Raw genomic sequence first — 15,935 nt, 5'->3', positions numbered from 1 at the left:
TGATCTGTTAAATCTAAGACCACAAAAATATTTATAAAATATTTGGATAAATATGTATAAAATATTCAAATCAATATTATAAATATTTTGTAAATATTTTATATTGTGTGCTGTCTAGGTCTAGTCTAGGTTGTTCTTTAATAAGCGCATCTTTAATTGTGCAAAGTAAATTTTTTTTCTGGAATGAAAAATTGTTTTTAATTGAATAATTTTAAATACAGTAGCCAAAATTAACTTCTATTAACACATCTAATTTTTTTTAACAATACTACATTTTATTTATAGTCAAAATCGAGCGTCGAACGTCAGTATGAAAAGGCACCTTTACTATTAACAAAAGAGAAACTTCTATTTATTCACAAATCCTCACACTATTGTTTCACCTATTGTTCAAGCATAAAAAGTATAAAAATATAAACATGTAAAAAATCAAGTCTTAAATTTTTATTATGTAAAATATGTAATCGCCTTAGAACATGTAATAAATAGAATGTGATTAAAAAAACTCTGTAAAATTTATGTGTCACGTATTCCAAATAATAAGGACAAAGACCAAGTAAAAGATGAAACAAAAAATTAATAAAAAACACTGCAATTATATTCATCAGTTTAATTTTATAACATGTCTATGTATATTATACGCATGTCAGTTATGTATACATATATGTATATAATATATTTTATATCACACACACACACGCACGCACGCACACACGCACACACGCACACACACACACACACACACACACACACACACAATTTATATATATATGTATGATATAATCGACAGAATATTAATGCATACGATTTACTTATAAAATTCATGTTCGGACTCATCTTTCTTAATATTATTTTTATATCCTTTTTCAAAATCTTTTGCTAAAACGATGTAACGATTTTCACGGACCGCGTGCATTCCTGCCTCTTGACAGATAGCATTAATATCAGCACCAGAAATTCTATCTGGACGTGCTACGTAATCTTCAAGATCTACTTCTTCACTCAAGTTCATTTTTGCAGTAATAGTGGAGAAGATTAAGCGTTTCTGACGACGATCAGGTAACGGAAATTCAATCTTACGATCCAATCTACCAGGACGAAGCAATGCAGGGTCCAATGTATCCGCTCTGCAAAAATAGACAAGTAAGAATAAAAGCAAAGATATTGCTTATGTGCCGATAAGTACCGATAATAAAATTAAACTTTTAATGTAGTTAAATGCGGCTCACCTATTTGTCGCCATGATAACTTTGACATTAGTTGTCTGATCAAAACCATCCATCTGATTGAGTAACTCCAAGAGAATACGTTGCACCTCACGATCTGCTCCAGTTTGAGCGTCAAATCTTTTTGTAGCGATAGCATCTATCTCATCAACAAATATTATAGCCGGTGAGTTCTCTTTCGCCAAACGGAACACGTCTCGAACCATTCTCGGTCCTTCACCCAAGTATTTTTGAACAAATTCAGAACCCACTACACGAATAAAGGCAGCTACAAGGCCGGAAATAAAATAGAAGAAATTTTATCATTTTTTTTGTAATGCAATTAAAATAATACAATTAGATATTTTTCATCTTTTTAGTACCAGTGGTATGTCTAGCAACAGCTTTTGCTAACATTGTTTTTCCACAACCAGGTGGCCCATACATAAGTACACCTCGTGGTGGATCAATACCAATCTGCTTATATAATTCAAAATGAGTGAGAGGTAACTCCACAGCTTCTCTAATTTCTTGCTTTTGCATATCCATTCCACCTATATCACTGTATTGAATATCTGGTTTCTCATCTACAAATTCATTATATTTTTATATTTACAAAAGGTTTTGCATTGTTTCTCTTAATTGCAACGTAATATTTACATTTCCAAGACTTAACTCAAGCCCAATAAAAAAACGTGCCAATATAATAATGTAAATCAAAAAAACAAAATATTCAATTAATGACTCTAATCCCATTTAGATACTTGTCAAATTTTATTCTTGTTAAATTTTATTCTCATCATGAATTAATATTACTGTAAAATGATTTAACTAATCAAAAATAGTATTTAAATAATAAAACAAATGTATTTTCTTAATTTTCCAATGGCACTGATTTTTCTGGTACTTTCTTAGTGCATAAGTCACATTTGGCGCTCTATTTTCTCTGTCTTTAAGTATTTAAAAAAAATAAAATATTGAATGATAATTTTGCATATATGCTAGATTAGTCATTCAGTACTTTACTTTCTGATTCTATTCGCTCACTGGCAACGCTAAGGTTTCATTAATAGAATATTTTTAAAATTTTGAAAAAGCCTATGAAACATCTGTCAACATTGTAGATAAAGATTTCATAGTTATTTTGATAAACATTATTTTGATAAACGTTATTTAGTAAATTTTATATTTCCTACATTTTGATACAACAAATGTTATTTGTCATCTGGTATTCAATTTTTTTGCAAGAAGTAATGATCGTTTTATTCTATTTATTGCTTCAACTTATTTCTTTTTTGATGAGTTGCTTTTTTCGCTTTTGCAGCATATCATATAACGAAGGCAAAAAGATATAAAAGCATTACCTGCTTGTAACATGGAAATACTAGAATCAGCTTCTGGTGGCAACACATCCACTAAAGCATTGCTATGCTTATGAAGCGCCACACTAGCAGAAGGCTTTAAGAGTTCTCTGTCTATAGTAGACAAAATCCGTACATAATAATTTGAGCCTGTTGTAGAACCTACTATACCAGTATTCTGATCAACAGCTTCTAAAAATTGTCCAATGACCAAAGGCACACTTTGGATACGTTTAACTTCTTCTTGTGCATGCAAATATTCTTTCTTTAAATTACGTTGCTCATCTTTGATATATTCTTCTTGTACCTCGAGAAATTCCAGCATTCTCTGCAGTTTCTATTTAAAAATTTAAAGTATTTATAACATATTTATAATACATATCTTTTACATACACATATATGCATATGTTTGTGTATCTAATATGTGTATTCCTTTTTACATTTATATTTGTTATTGCATAGTTGTAAAATGTTTAAGTCAAAATATTATATAACTTTACTGTAAATATTGCTATAAAATTACTTATTTGACCAAAAATTGCATTTAAATAGTAAAACATAAATAATAACACACAATATTGTTTTTCTAATCCTTCTCATTGGCACTGATTTTTTTTTTTTATACTTTCCTAGTGCACACATAAGTCTGTCACATTCAACACTATTTTCTATATTTTTAAATATAAAAGAATTTTTTTTTTATAAAACATCTGTGAACATTGTAACTAAAGATTTCGATAATTATTTTGATAAACATTGTTTACTAAATTTTATTGTTAATAAACTTTGATACAACAAACTTTGTCCATCATCCAATATTCCAGCTTTTTGCAATAACTATATGAAGAACTCTGGTGAAAATGTAAAATCGGAGCGTAACTCGAATGTAAAAGGAGAGTAATAGAAGTGTTAACAAACCTTCTACGAAGCGTAAATTGAAACAATGAAATGTAAAAGAAGTGTTAACGCTTCTTTTACATTTCATTGTTTCAATTTACGCTTCGTAGAAGGTTTGTTAACACTTCTATTACTCTCCTTTTACATTCGAGTTACGCTCCGATTTTACATTTTCACCAGGGAAGTGATGATTTGTGGAAATCTTTTAAGATGTTTTCATAAAAATATAGTTTTTCATAATTATTAATTATAAATTGTTGCTTATAGAAAAAGATTATATGTGACTGTTTTATCTAATATAGCCATGCAAAATTTTATACATTCAGCATTCAGCATACACATTATCTTTTTCTTTTGTAATAGAGTTTTGTGGAGTTCAAATCCCTCCTCCTATCTACTTTTTTTAGAACAGAATCAGATAATCAAATTTGCTTCTTTATACACACATATACACACAGAGTTACAAGTACATTTTTTATTGAGGATGTTATATTCACCAAACACAATTAAAAAGTTAAATAACTAATAAACTATATTTAATAGCTTTAAATGCTCATTTTTTTAACCTTTCTCTTATAATATATATAATATTATAAATACCTTTTATATAATTATAAATTAAAAATATATATAATTTACAAATACCTTATATTTAGTGTAAAGATCTTCAACATCCAATTCATCTCCAGCTCCTGTGCAATGACCAGCAACAGGTTTACAATCAATTTCACTCGCATCCTAAAAATGCAAACATAAATTTATAGTGCATGAATACATATCTGTATATATAAAAGGTTATCGTCGTCTTCAACCAGACACAAATATGGAAATGTGATTAATATAATTCGAATATAAACGTACCTTATCAGGCAAAATAATGCCTAATTCTTCCATTGCGTGAGAAGACTACACGAATTAATTTAAACAAATTATCAAACACATCGATTTAAACAATGACTTTAAACTGTTCTAAATAACTACAGAATGACTTCAGCTTTTTTGAGCATTCGTCACAAGCGATTATATAGGGCCGCCGCACAAACTTTTCCATAAAGGTGCCTTTTCATGTCTGCTGGAGCATTAGGCCGGATCTAAAATATGTGTAGTAAGCTTTAAGCCCTAAGAAATTAACCAATTATATTTGTTTATTCTTTTCACATTCAATTATAATTGGTCAGTTTCTTATGGCATAAGGCTTACTACACCTATTGTAGATCCGAGCTTATGGCTCCGGCACGCTAGCGCGATTCTGTCGCGCGCGACGCGCGATGTCCAATGAGCGACCGCCTTTCCACTCATCTCTGTACGTCCATTGGATATCGCGCGTCGCGCGCGACGGGAATCGCACTGGTCTGCCAGAGCCCTTAAGGGCCATCTACAATGGAGTGTTTTAGCCGTAACAGCACTAAAACTACGGCAATGCTGTCTAGAATAAAAACGATGTAGCAATAACATACAAGCCGGCCATCAAGGAAAGGCGACCAAAAACTAATCCCGAATGCCCCAACGCTCATCGTAAGCACGCAATGAATTGGCTCAATGTCTGCTGTAGGCTGTAAACAGTAAAGCAATACGAAGTGGAGACATTTTCTACGACTACTGCTACGGCCTACGACTCTCCATTGTAGATGGCCCTTTATGGCTCTCGCACACTAGACGCGATAAGCGACGAGCGATGAGCGATATCCAATGAGAGCTTTACATTTTTAAACATTTCATCCATGTTCAGCCACGTTGGAAAAAGCAGAACTCTTATTGGATATCGCTCATTGCTCGTCGCTTATCGCGTCTAGTGTACCAGAGGCTCGATTCTTGAATTCATTTGCAAGAAAACGTATGCGCAAATACCCGCTCTAACAGAAAAGTTGCAAGTTTATTGGTTAAAAGCCATACGATAGCCAATAAATTTTCAACTTTTCTATAAGAACAAAATTTGCGAATACGTTTCTCTTGCAAATAAATTCAAGAATCGAGCCCCAGAGCCATTAGGGCTCTGGCAGACCAGCGCGATTTCCGTCGCGCGCGACGCGCGATATCCAATGGACGTACAGAGATGAGCGGAAAGGCGGTCGCTCATTGGACATCGCGCGTCGCGCGCGACAAAATCGCGCTGGTCTGCTAAAGCCCTTACTCATAATGGCTCTGGCACACTAGACGCGATAAGCGACGAGCGATGAGCGATATCCAATAAGAGTTCTGCTTTTTCCAACATGACGATAAAATGTTCGAAAATGTAGAGCTCTCATTGGATATTGCTCATCGCTCGTCGCTTATCGCGTCTAGTGTGCGAGTCATAAAGGCCCTCACATATGAATTGATATAATCGTAACAGTAAGGTTTCGACCAATCACGTACTTGAATTAGCCAGTTACGGCAGGTTACGGTTATGGTCGCCCAATCCGACGCGTTAAAACCTTACGTTATAGTTATGTCAATTCATGTGTGAGGGCCTTAAGCCTTGTTCGTTTTGTCTGTTCTGGATCTACTCGGAGCAAACCCAAGTAGATCAATGCACTCTAATAAGTTGATTTTGATGACGCCAACCTATTAGAGTGCGTTGGTCTGCTTGGATTTGCTCCGAGTAAACCCAGGGGCTCGATTCTTGAATTTATTCGCAAGAGAAACGTATTCGCAAATTCTGTTCTTACAGAAAAGTTAGAAATTTATTGGCTATCGTATGGCTATTAACCAATAAACTTACAACTTTCTGTTAGAGCGAGTATTTGCGTATACGTTTCTCTTGCAAATGACTTCAAGAATCGGGCCCCAGAACCATAGAGCTTGTACTAATGGAGGGGCCATTGCTACATGCCGAAGTCCGCGCGGAAAAAATCGACAGAGACATGGAGATATTCTCATATATTCTGTTTCTTTTTGTGTTGGACATCTTCACCACTCCGTTTTCTAAAAGGAAAGAAGCACACATACAAGCGGTACGACAAGTACGAGCCTATCTATTTGTAGAGTCCTATAATAAGAGAAGCGCGATCTTGTTCCACACAATGTAAATAAATGCACACGGTAAGCACACATATACGCAACCTAGAGATACTATAACAGAGATTCGTCGATGCGTTAACGATTTCTGATTGGCTCCCGTCGCTTGGGGTATAACCGGAAGTATAAGAGAGAAAGATAGATATAACCGACAGAGAAAGCCTAGCCGACCTAACCTGTCACCTGTCAAAAGAAAACAGAGTGTCTAAGTGTCTACCAAATAAAATATAAAATCAGAGAGAAACCTGAGGTTGCACATATTTTTCTACAAGTCTAAATACAATGCTTAAATTATATTTATAATACATGTGTATATAAACATAATATGTATTTATATATAATAATATATAATTTCTTAATAATCAATTTATATTACTTAACCTTACATGGAAAAATTAATGAAATATGCCTAAACCTTTTTTTTTAATATATTGTGTTTTAATATTAATTTTGTTCACGATTATTAAATATCAATAACTACAAATAAAAAAATATATATATTGTATTCTTGCATTTACAATCAAAATAAACCGCCATCGAAAACGTCATATCCGATATCCGGTTTTACCAAGACGGCACATCGGCGAATCTTTGTTATAGAACGGGATTCATAGACCGATCTTAAGCTCAAGCATTGTCTTAAGTCTAGCTTCGAGCCGACTTGAGACTTACTTAACCAATGAAATAACAGCATTGACGTCTCAAGATCGTGCTTAAGCTGGAACTTGAATAAGATTCGACCATGAATTCCGGCCATAGTATCTCTAACGCAACCCACGCGGCTGTACGATTCCAAGATGGCAGCGGGTGGCAAAGTGGGAGTTGAGTTCGAGCTTCTCTGATTATAGGACTCTACATATTTGATGCCTACTTGAGCCGTGAGCTGTTACAATTAGTACAAAAAATGTTCACATACGAAAGTAATACTGTGCATTCATTGATTGGCATGCATCTTTTATGGTATATTCACACAAACCTGCATAAGCGCATAAGCATATGCATAAGGAATTCGATTGGTCTACTTTCTTATGTAAGTGCTTATAGACCAATCAATTTTCTTATGTATATGCCATTAGATTCTAATTATGTACCACTTGATGAATGCACAGTGTTATCTTTGTAAACAATTTTTTTTCGTACGAGTTCAGGTCTCAGATTGTATAGTTACGAACCTGTTCCGACACGAAAAAAAAACAGAATATATCCACTTCTCTGTTAATTCTCCCCGCGCGCGGCACGATGCACCAAGGCCCCTCCATTAGTACAAGCATAGACATACTACTAGTTTACACCGAGCACTTGGTACGCGTATCAAGTAGTGAATTTAAGCTGATCAGCCAATGATTAAACACATTCACTAGTTATTTACTATTTGATACGCGTACCAAGTGCTTGGTGTAAACTAGGTCATAGTAAGTATAGACCAAGCATTCTCCGCTGTATAAGCGTTGATACATACAAAAAGAAAAAGAAAAGATATATGAAGAATCTCTTTCTCTTTTTAATGCCGGAGAAGTGGGGAGCACTTCTCCTTATCTTTTCGCGACGATCCATCATTTCCCCTGTCAGGGTGCGGTCCCATGAAGCGGATTATGCGGAAGCGGAACGAGCGGATCACCAATCGCGGGATCATTCTGATAGAACTCTTTTAAAGATTCCGTCGAAACGGTCCTGTGATTGGTGATCCGCTCGTTCCGCTTCCGCATAATCCGCTCCATGGGACCGCACCCTTAGGCTCTCCTTACTACGATGATGTTAGAGAGAGAAAAAAATTCTTCATATATCTTTTCTCTTTCTTTTCGTATGCATCAACGCTTACAGCGGAATGCTCGGTCTATACTTACTATGTCTATGGACAAAACGAACAATACTAAAGCCTCGTCTACAGAAGTCGCAAGCAACCAGTTGCGACTTGCGAGAGCCAATGATTGTCAAGCTTTAACTAGAAACTAGGCGCTCATTGGCTGTCGCAAGTCGCAACTGGCTGTTTGCGACTTCTGTAGACGAGGCTTAAGACCAGTCTACAATGAGTCGTTGGTTGTTGGTCGTAAGAAATTTAACCAATTATGTTCGGTTATCCTGCTCTAAGATCAACTGGTTAGATTTCTTACGACCAACGACTAACGACTTATTATAGACTGGGCCTAAGGTTCAGTCTACAATAAGTCGTTAGTCGTTGGTCGTAAGAAATCTAACCAATCACAGTTGATCTTAGAGAAGAATAACCGAACATAATTGGTTAAATTTCTTACGACCAACGACCAACGACTCATTGTAGACTGGGCTTAGAGAGCCATCTACAATGGAGAGTTGTAGGCCGTAGCAGTAGTCGTAGACAATATTTTCATTACGTACTGTTTTACTGATTACGGTCTACAACAGACATTAAGCCAATTCAGTGGGTGCTTACGATGAGCGTTCAGGTGTTCGGGATTAGTTTTTAGCAGAGAGGAACCTGAGAGCAGCCACCGCGGCTTTTTTCGTGCGACCAATATTTGACTAGCATCAGCGCCAAACGTGGATGTAAAGCCCGTTCTACATTAATTGCAGTCGCCAGTTGCAATTTGCAACACCCAATAAATGTCGAGCTTTAACTAGAAACTAAGCGCCTATTGGATGTCGCAAGTCGCAACTAGCTGCTTGCGATTAATGTAAAACAGACTTTACATCCACGTTTGGCGCTGATGCTACTAGTCAAATATCGGTCGCTCGAAAAAGGCCGCGGTGGCCGCTCTCAGATTTCTCTCTGATATATATAAAACATTATGCTAGTTACTTGCTAGTTTGAAGAAAAATGGCGGACGTGAGAATATCTACTTTTTTAGTGCTCTAACAATACTGGGTGCTTTCCATTTAATGACACAAGTCGACACAAGTGTCGTTCTATCTTTGTTACTCATTGAACATAAAAAAAGATAGAACGATGCTTGTGTCGACTTGTGTTACTAAATGGAATTTATAAAATACCCAATAATGTCTGCTAGCCGAACATTCGTGGAACTTCATAGGGAATTTTTAGATACTAATTTCATTTTATTAATTATAACAAAATTATTATTTCGAAAACTCTGAAATTTTACAGACGTGTTTCAAAAATGATTTCGAATCGATTAATGTACGAAAAAATGATTTTTGGTGTTATGTATGCCAGCTCAACGCCCAATTTTTATTTATTAATTTTGGCCAAACCATTATTTCAAAAACTATGAGAGCGTTTTCAAAAACTTGCAAAAACGATTAGAATAATCGAAAAAATAAGAAATATTAAAATCGTCTGCTAAATATACGAAGATATGCTGCAAAAAGCTTCCAATCTGCATTGCTAGTCCGGCCTCAAAATCTTAAAAATCCACCTGACTACTTCACAAGTAGTTTGAATTTTATTTAGGATTGACCCGTGAGGTTGACCAAAAATTCCACATTTATCTTCTAAGGTTAATTATAACAATACAAAGGTACTCTAATTTACGAATCACATATTGCAAAATATAAATAAAAAAATGGATTTATTACTCAAAACAGTATATTTTATGATAAAATTATAGTTGCTACATAGTTAATAATTGTATAATTACAATATAAATTATATTTCGTCCAAACGCAATATTATGTCATCTTAAAATCTCAATCCTCTTCAGCTTGAACTGGTTTTAAACTACCAAATACTTGTGATGGTATAGTCTGTTTCTCAACCGGTATATCTAAAAATAAATAAAACAATAAAGTTTATCGCTAATTATATATTTTTGCTGTATTAAATTTTAATAAAATATTAGTTTGGAATTATAATTTCACAAAAATGTGGATATTGATTTCTTATTTTAAAAAAATGTTATGATTGTCATATAATTAAATTTCAAACGTATACATAACGCAATTAGAGTTGTTAATTTGTTTTAAATTTTACACATTTTATGTTGCTATTGTAATCAGTGAAAGCAAAGGCGCACTAGATGATTTTGTGTTTGTCTACAAGTTTTCCTTGATTTGTAAGTTCGTCAAGGGAAAGGTTTTACGGATCTTTCAAATGCAATTATTTTGATAGAAATTAAAAGAAAGAAAAGATAAAAAACTAGAAAGTTCATTTTCGTCATATAATACTGTATTTTTTTCAGTGTGGCTTCACGAGATCGCAGCTTGAATATAATGTCCTTTGTGTATGGAGATAGCAGTATAAGTATACAGTAGCGACAATGAGTGTGCATTTGATGTCGTATTAGCTAGTCACATGACCTGTCGCCATTTTGAGAGTAGTACAAGTGCGTATTTTTGATTTGGTTACAAGAATAATTATGTACTTATATAATAATAATAATCAATAAATTGATCAAATTTGTCATTTCTTTAAAATTTTATATCACTTTTACACAGTAACAATAATTATAACTTATTACTTATACTCTTTACTACATTATAGATTAGATGCAACCACAGAGCGCAGCCATCTTCTCGGTAGTACAAGCTGACGCATGCGCACTAGAAATTTGTTAAATCAAAATCGCTCACTATCGTTACTGTGTATACTTATACTGTGATGGAGATGCTTGCGTCGTCCATCAGGCAGTTCAATCAATCAAACTATTTGAAAAATTTCTAGCTAAATGGGATTTTCATCCTATTCATATATATCCTTTCCAGCAGGAGTTGGAAAAAGTGGAAGTTGATATCAGAACGGGTTACTTATCTTTACAATGTAATAATCCAAATAATGCTTTTGTCAATCTGATCAATTTTAACAGGGTATTTGATGATGAGATAACAATATATACAGACGGATCACGCACGGAGCTGAATGATGGAATATTTTTAGTTGGTAGCGGAATATTCATAAATAATTTTAACTCAATTTTTAAATATAAACTTAATTCTTATAAAAGTAGTTTCTCTGCAGAATCAATAGCCATTAAAAAAGCAATAGATTTAGCAATTGTAAACGGGTGGAGACACGTTAATATTTGTTCGGACTCCCGGAGCAATTTGGATATCATTGGATCATCTTCTGAAATCTTCAGGAACACAATTAAAAAACTCAATCCTACAACTGAGGCAATTAGAGCGGGAATCATGCGCTTAAAGAAATCGGGGGGCTCTATAAGATTCACATGGTGTCCTGCACACAAAAATATTATTGGAAATGAAAATGCCGATAATGCGGCTAAAGAAGCTGCTTTAATAGGTGAAATAGTAGATAATCAAATTACATTCTCTGAAGTTATCTCGTCATTAAGAAATAGTTACGTCCAAATTAATTCGGATTATATGAATAGTATTAATATCGGAACGGGGAATTATTATATGAATGGCTTTGTAAATATTAATATCAAAACAATATCCAAATTCGGTTTATCTAGAAAACTGCAATGCATATTAATCAGATTGATTACGGGGTACCCGTATACTAATTCGGTTAAAAAGAAATTTGGTTTAAGGGAATCAACGGAGTGCGAGTGTGGATTTGAGGTACAAGACTCCAATCATTTGTTTTGGGCATGCCCTAATTATAATGATTCAAGAAAAATATTATACCGAAAACTTTTAAAATTTAAATGCCAGACTCCTTTTTCAATTGAATATGTAATATCGGTTATTAATAAAAATATAGCTAAAGCCATGGTCAGCTTTGTGGATGCAAGTAAAATTAAGATTTGATAGAATTAGCTAATATTAATGTTGAGCTGTTGCCAAGGGACTTTCCTTGCAGGTGTTACTGAGGAGAAAGGACTCCCAAGTAAAGAAAATATCATTGGAAGAGAAAGCTAAATATTTAAGACGTGATTTACCCCAACGATCATCGTCTTACAGAATTGGTAATTCTGGTACTGTGTCCCGTTGGGACAGAAATCCAAAGGGTAAAGAAGAAGAAGAAGAAGAAGGCAGTTCAATCTATTCCTGTTCTACTTTTAATGACCAATGAAGATAGACGGATACTAATTATGCTAATAGTAGCTAAGAATAGCTCTCCAAATCTTATAGGGTGTTTACGATAATGTGTGCTTTCCAGCAAGACACAGTGTAACACAGTGTCCACTAGTGTGAGCGAGACACACTGACATGTTCTTTCTCACACTAATGGACACTGTGTTACACTGTGTCTTGCTGGAAAGCACATAACGGCTATCCGAGTAATTTTCTCTAGGACCGAAATATATGATAAGCACAACCATCTACTATCATCATGATTCGTGACAACTCAATGCTGTCCAGTATCAAGATTATTAAACTGTACAGGTTGTCTCATCCGGATACTTAACGCTGATTGGTCGTGACGTCAGTGGTGGTGTTATTTATCTTTGTCATACTCATTGCTATTCCTCTCTGTTTTACCAGCGCGTTTTCCTCTCTGCTCAGCTATACTTGTGTAGCTGCACTTGTATCAGCTACACCTGGAATCATTTGAACAGAGAGAGAGACTTACACTTTCTAAGTGTAAGTGAGACAACTAAACTCCAATGACGTCACAATATCCCCTCTTGCTGCGAGACCCCGCGTCTAAAAGGTCTTCCATGAGACAACCTGTACAGTTTAGTAATCTTGGTCCAGTATAGCCAAATCATCACGAGCAAGTTGCGAGTTGCGAGTTCCGTGAGTTTGTTGCAGGTAACCTAAAAAGTACGACATAAATAATTTGATTATTACAATTAAAAATAATCTGTTTTTAATGTATGGTAAGATTATTAACTTCATTAAAATAGTAATTATATAACACAATCATGTATTTTTAAAGTATTGTCTAAAGTAATATTAAAGAGATTATTTTATTTACAAATATTTTATTTATTAATTTGTCTATCAAGTTTCTATTATAACGTATATCTAACGCATATTTAATGTATATCTGTTTACAGTATATCTTAATTTATTATGCACTTGTATTACAAATTAAAAAAATTTATTGTAAACATTATTATTAGTTTCACATTAGTGAAATATTCATGCATAATATTTATACATAAAGATATATGATTTTTTAAAATAATGATAACACCATGCAACTTATCATTAACAGTTGTTACAAGAAAGAAAAATATTTATACTTAAATTTTTATTTTACTTGTAATCTAAAAAATACTATTAATAATAATTTATTTAGTAATTTTACATAATTTATCTCATTTGTTTCAAAGTGTTAACACCATCCGTTTAATAAAAGATGACTTTTCTAATATATATGTTAGTTAATAATAAATAATAACATTTATTAAGAATCAATGTTTAATTAAAATATTATATTAGGTTTTGAAATAATACCGTTATGATAGAAACTTGATAGACAAAATAAATATTTGTAAATAAAATAATCTCTGATATTACTTTAGACAATACTTTAAAAATACATTGTGATTGTGTTACATATAATTACTATTTTAAAGTTAATAATCTTATCATACATTAAAAACAAATTATTTTTAATTGTAATAATCAAATTATTTATGTCGTACTTTTTAGGTTACCTGCTACAAACTCACGGAACTCGCAACTCGCAACTTGCTCGTGATGATTTGGCTATACCGGACAGCATTGAGTTGTCACGAATCATGATGATAGTAGATGGTTGTGTTTATCATATATTTCGGTCCTAGAGAAAATTACTCGGATAACCATTATCGTAAACACCCATAGAGGAACACAAAAAATAATTTTAAAAAAGAGAATCATATAAGAATGTTTCTACTTTCTTGAATGTAGGACAATTCAATACCAATTGGAAATTCAAAGACCGGTTAAGGTTGAAATTCATTCCAACCTTACATCTTAAGCATGATCTTGAGACGCCAAATTGAATATTGTATTATTTAAATATTTATGTTAACAATCACAAATTTCTATTCAGTCAATAATGTAATAGCCCTTCAATTACTATCGCGTCTCTGGAGCCTTTTTGGTAGTGACGAAAATTTGCCCAGGTTCGATGGTTTTTAAAGAGATACCGGAGTCTGTTTTACCGATTAAACGCTAATTATTTTTGGATACGCTTGGCTCTTAATTGATTTCATAGAATTGTAAATCCTTCTACAGAATTAAAGTATAGACCAGTGCTTGACGTTAGTTGCCCTTTTTGAGCAAATTTCAGAGGCGACGTCTACCATTCCCCCACTACCGCTCGTTGACAGCCAAGCCGAACACACGTGAACGCCTCAGGCACGTCTAAAGAACTGGGTCCCTCTAAAGAAGTATACTGGGGGGTTGTATCTAAAATATTTTTCTCGTTAAACACTTTTTATTTTTATTAAATAATTGAATATTAATAATTTTATTATTAATATATGTTATGTATATAAAACTTACATATATAAAATATGTTATCATAATGTATCATAATATAAAATCATTAAGAAATAATATTTTTTATTTTTTTCCTTCTTGCCAAATTCTCTTTGAAGAATTGTAATTTTGAAAAACAAACCTATAAATATAATTAATTCTCTAATTAATCAATTTAATACCCGTTTTACTGATTTCGAAATATTAAGAAAAAAGTTAGTACTTTTTGAGAATCCTCTCACTGTATCAAGGAACGAAGTTTAGAATTTCAGGTAGAGCTTTGATTAGCAATACGATCCTGCTTTAAAAGTACGAAAAACGGTTAGAAAAAAGGTAAAATTTTTTAAAATTTTAAATATATTATGTTATGTTATCCACTTACAAAAATTAAAAAATAAAAATTACGAAAACAAAAAAAGTTTTTCTTTAAACGATAAAACATTATCTTCGCTGATGCGAGTTAGTTCTTTTAAAATCTCTGTAGATATACCTTTAGTAAAATCGTACAAATGACTTAGAAAATCGCGTTAAATTTTTTTATATTACATTAATTAAATTATATTAAATTGATTTATTTTAAATTATACATAAATTGGCTTCAGTTTTTTCAAATTATTTTTTCCATTTTATAAAAGTTGTTTTCTTATTTGTTATGTTATAAAAAACGTTTTATTATTATTATTAGTGGAATAGGCTTACTAGGGAAATTACTATTTTAAAAAATGTATTGAACAATACCTCTCGGGTAATGTGGAAAACTATTGTTAAAATTGTAATTATATTTCATCGAAAATATATTATAACATATTTTATATATGTAAAATAGTTTTATATACATAACATATATTAATAATAAAATTATATAAAATATAATATTCAATTATTTAATAAAAATAAAAAGTATTTAACAAGAGAAACATTTTAGGTACGACCCCCATACTTCTTTATCGCAACGCGCCTGAGGCGTTCACGCGCGATCGGCAGCTCGGCCGTCAAGGTCGCGAGCGATAGTGGAGGAACGGTAAGCGTCGCCTCTGGGTGCGTTCCACTTAAAGCTCGCAACGACCGTGGAATCATTTCATCCTTGTTGGTTATCAAATATTAAACAAGGATAAGCAACGCTCGCGAGCGTTGCGGGCATTAAGTGGAACGCACCCTCTGAAATCTGCCCGAAAAGGGTAACTAACGTCAAGCACTAGTATAGACAATAACA

At 33.2% G+C, this 15,935-nt stretch overlaps 2 protein-coding genes across 4 annotated transcripts in view; both read right to left on the bottom strand.

Annotated features, from left to right (window-relative positions):
• Nucleotides 1-595: 595 nt before the first annotated feature.
• Nucleotides 596-4,490, bottom strand: LOC105838743 (26S proteasome regulatory subunit 6B). Its single transcript, XM_012684511.3, has 6 exons — nucleotides 4,325-4,490; nucleotides 4,109-4,201; nucleotides 2,570-2,903; nucleotides 1,589-1,792; nucleotides 1,230-1,494; nucleotides 596-1,127 (listed from the first exon to the last, which is right to left on the bottom strand). Exons 1-6 carry the CDS (start codon nucleotides 4,355-4,357, stop codon nucleotides 809-811), a joined length of 1,248 nt encoding a protein of 415 aa, XP_012539965.1. The 5' UTR covers nucleotides 4,358-4,490; the 3' UTR covers nucleotides 596-808.
• Nucleotides 4,491-9,965: 5,475 nt separating this feature from the next.
• LOC105830781 (pre-mRNA-splicing factor syf1 homolog) overlaps nucleotides 9,966-15,935 on the bottom strand; it is a 22,067-nt gene continuing 16,097 nt past the window's right edge. For 2 of the 3 annotated variants that reach the window (XM_028190686.2, XM_012670331.3), the window contains one exon: nucleotides 9,966-10,161. In XM_028190686.2, coding sequence (XP_028046487.1) covers nucleotides 10,085-10,161 — 77 coding nt within the window. In that variant the 3' untranslated portion in view covers nucleotides 9,966-10,084. The remainder of the gene's footprint in view (nucleotides 10,162-15,935) is intronic. The other variant, XM_028190685.2, reaches the window with a different exon arrangement.

The sequence above is a fragment of the Monomorium pharaonis genome, chromosome 3, assembly GCF_013373865.1.
Source record: "Monomorium pharaonis isolate MP-MQ-018 chromosome 3, ASM1337386v2, whole genome shotgun sequence".
NCBI lineage: Eukaryota > Metazoa > Arthropoda > Insecta > Hymenoptera > Formicidae > Monomorium > Monomorium pharaonis.
Note: the sequence above shows the minus strand (reverse complement) of the source record. Positions and strands in the feature narration are given on the sequence as shown.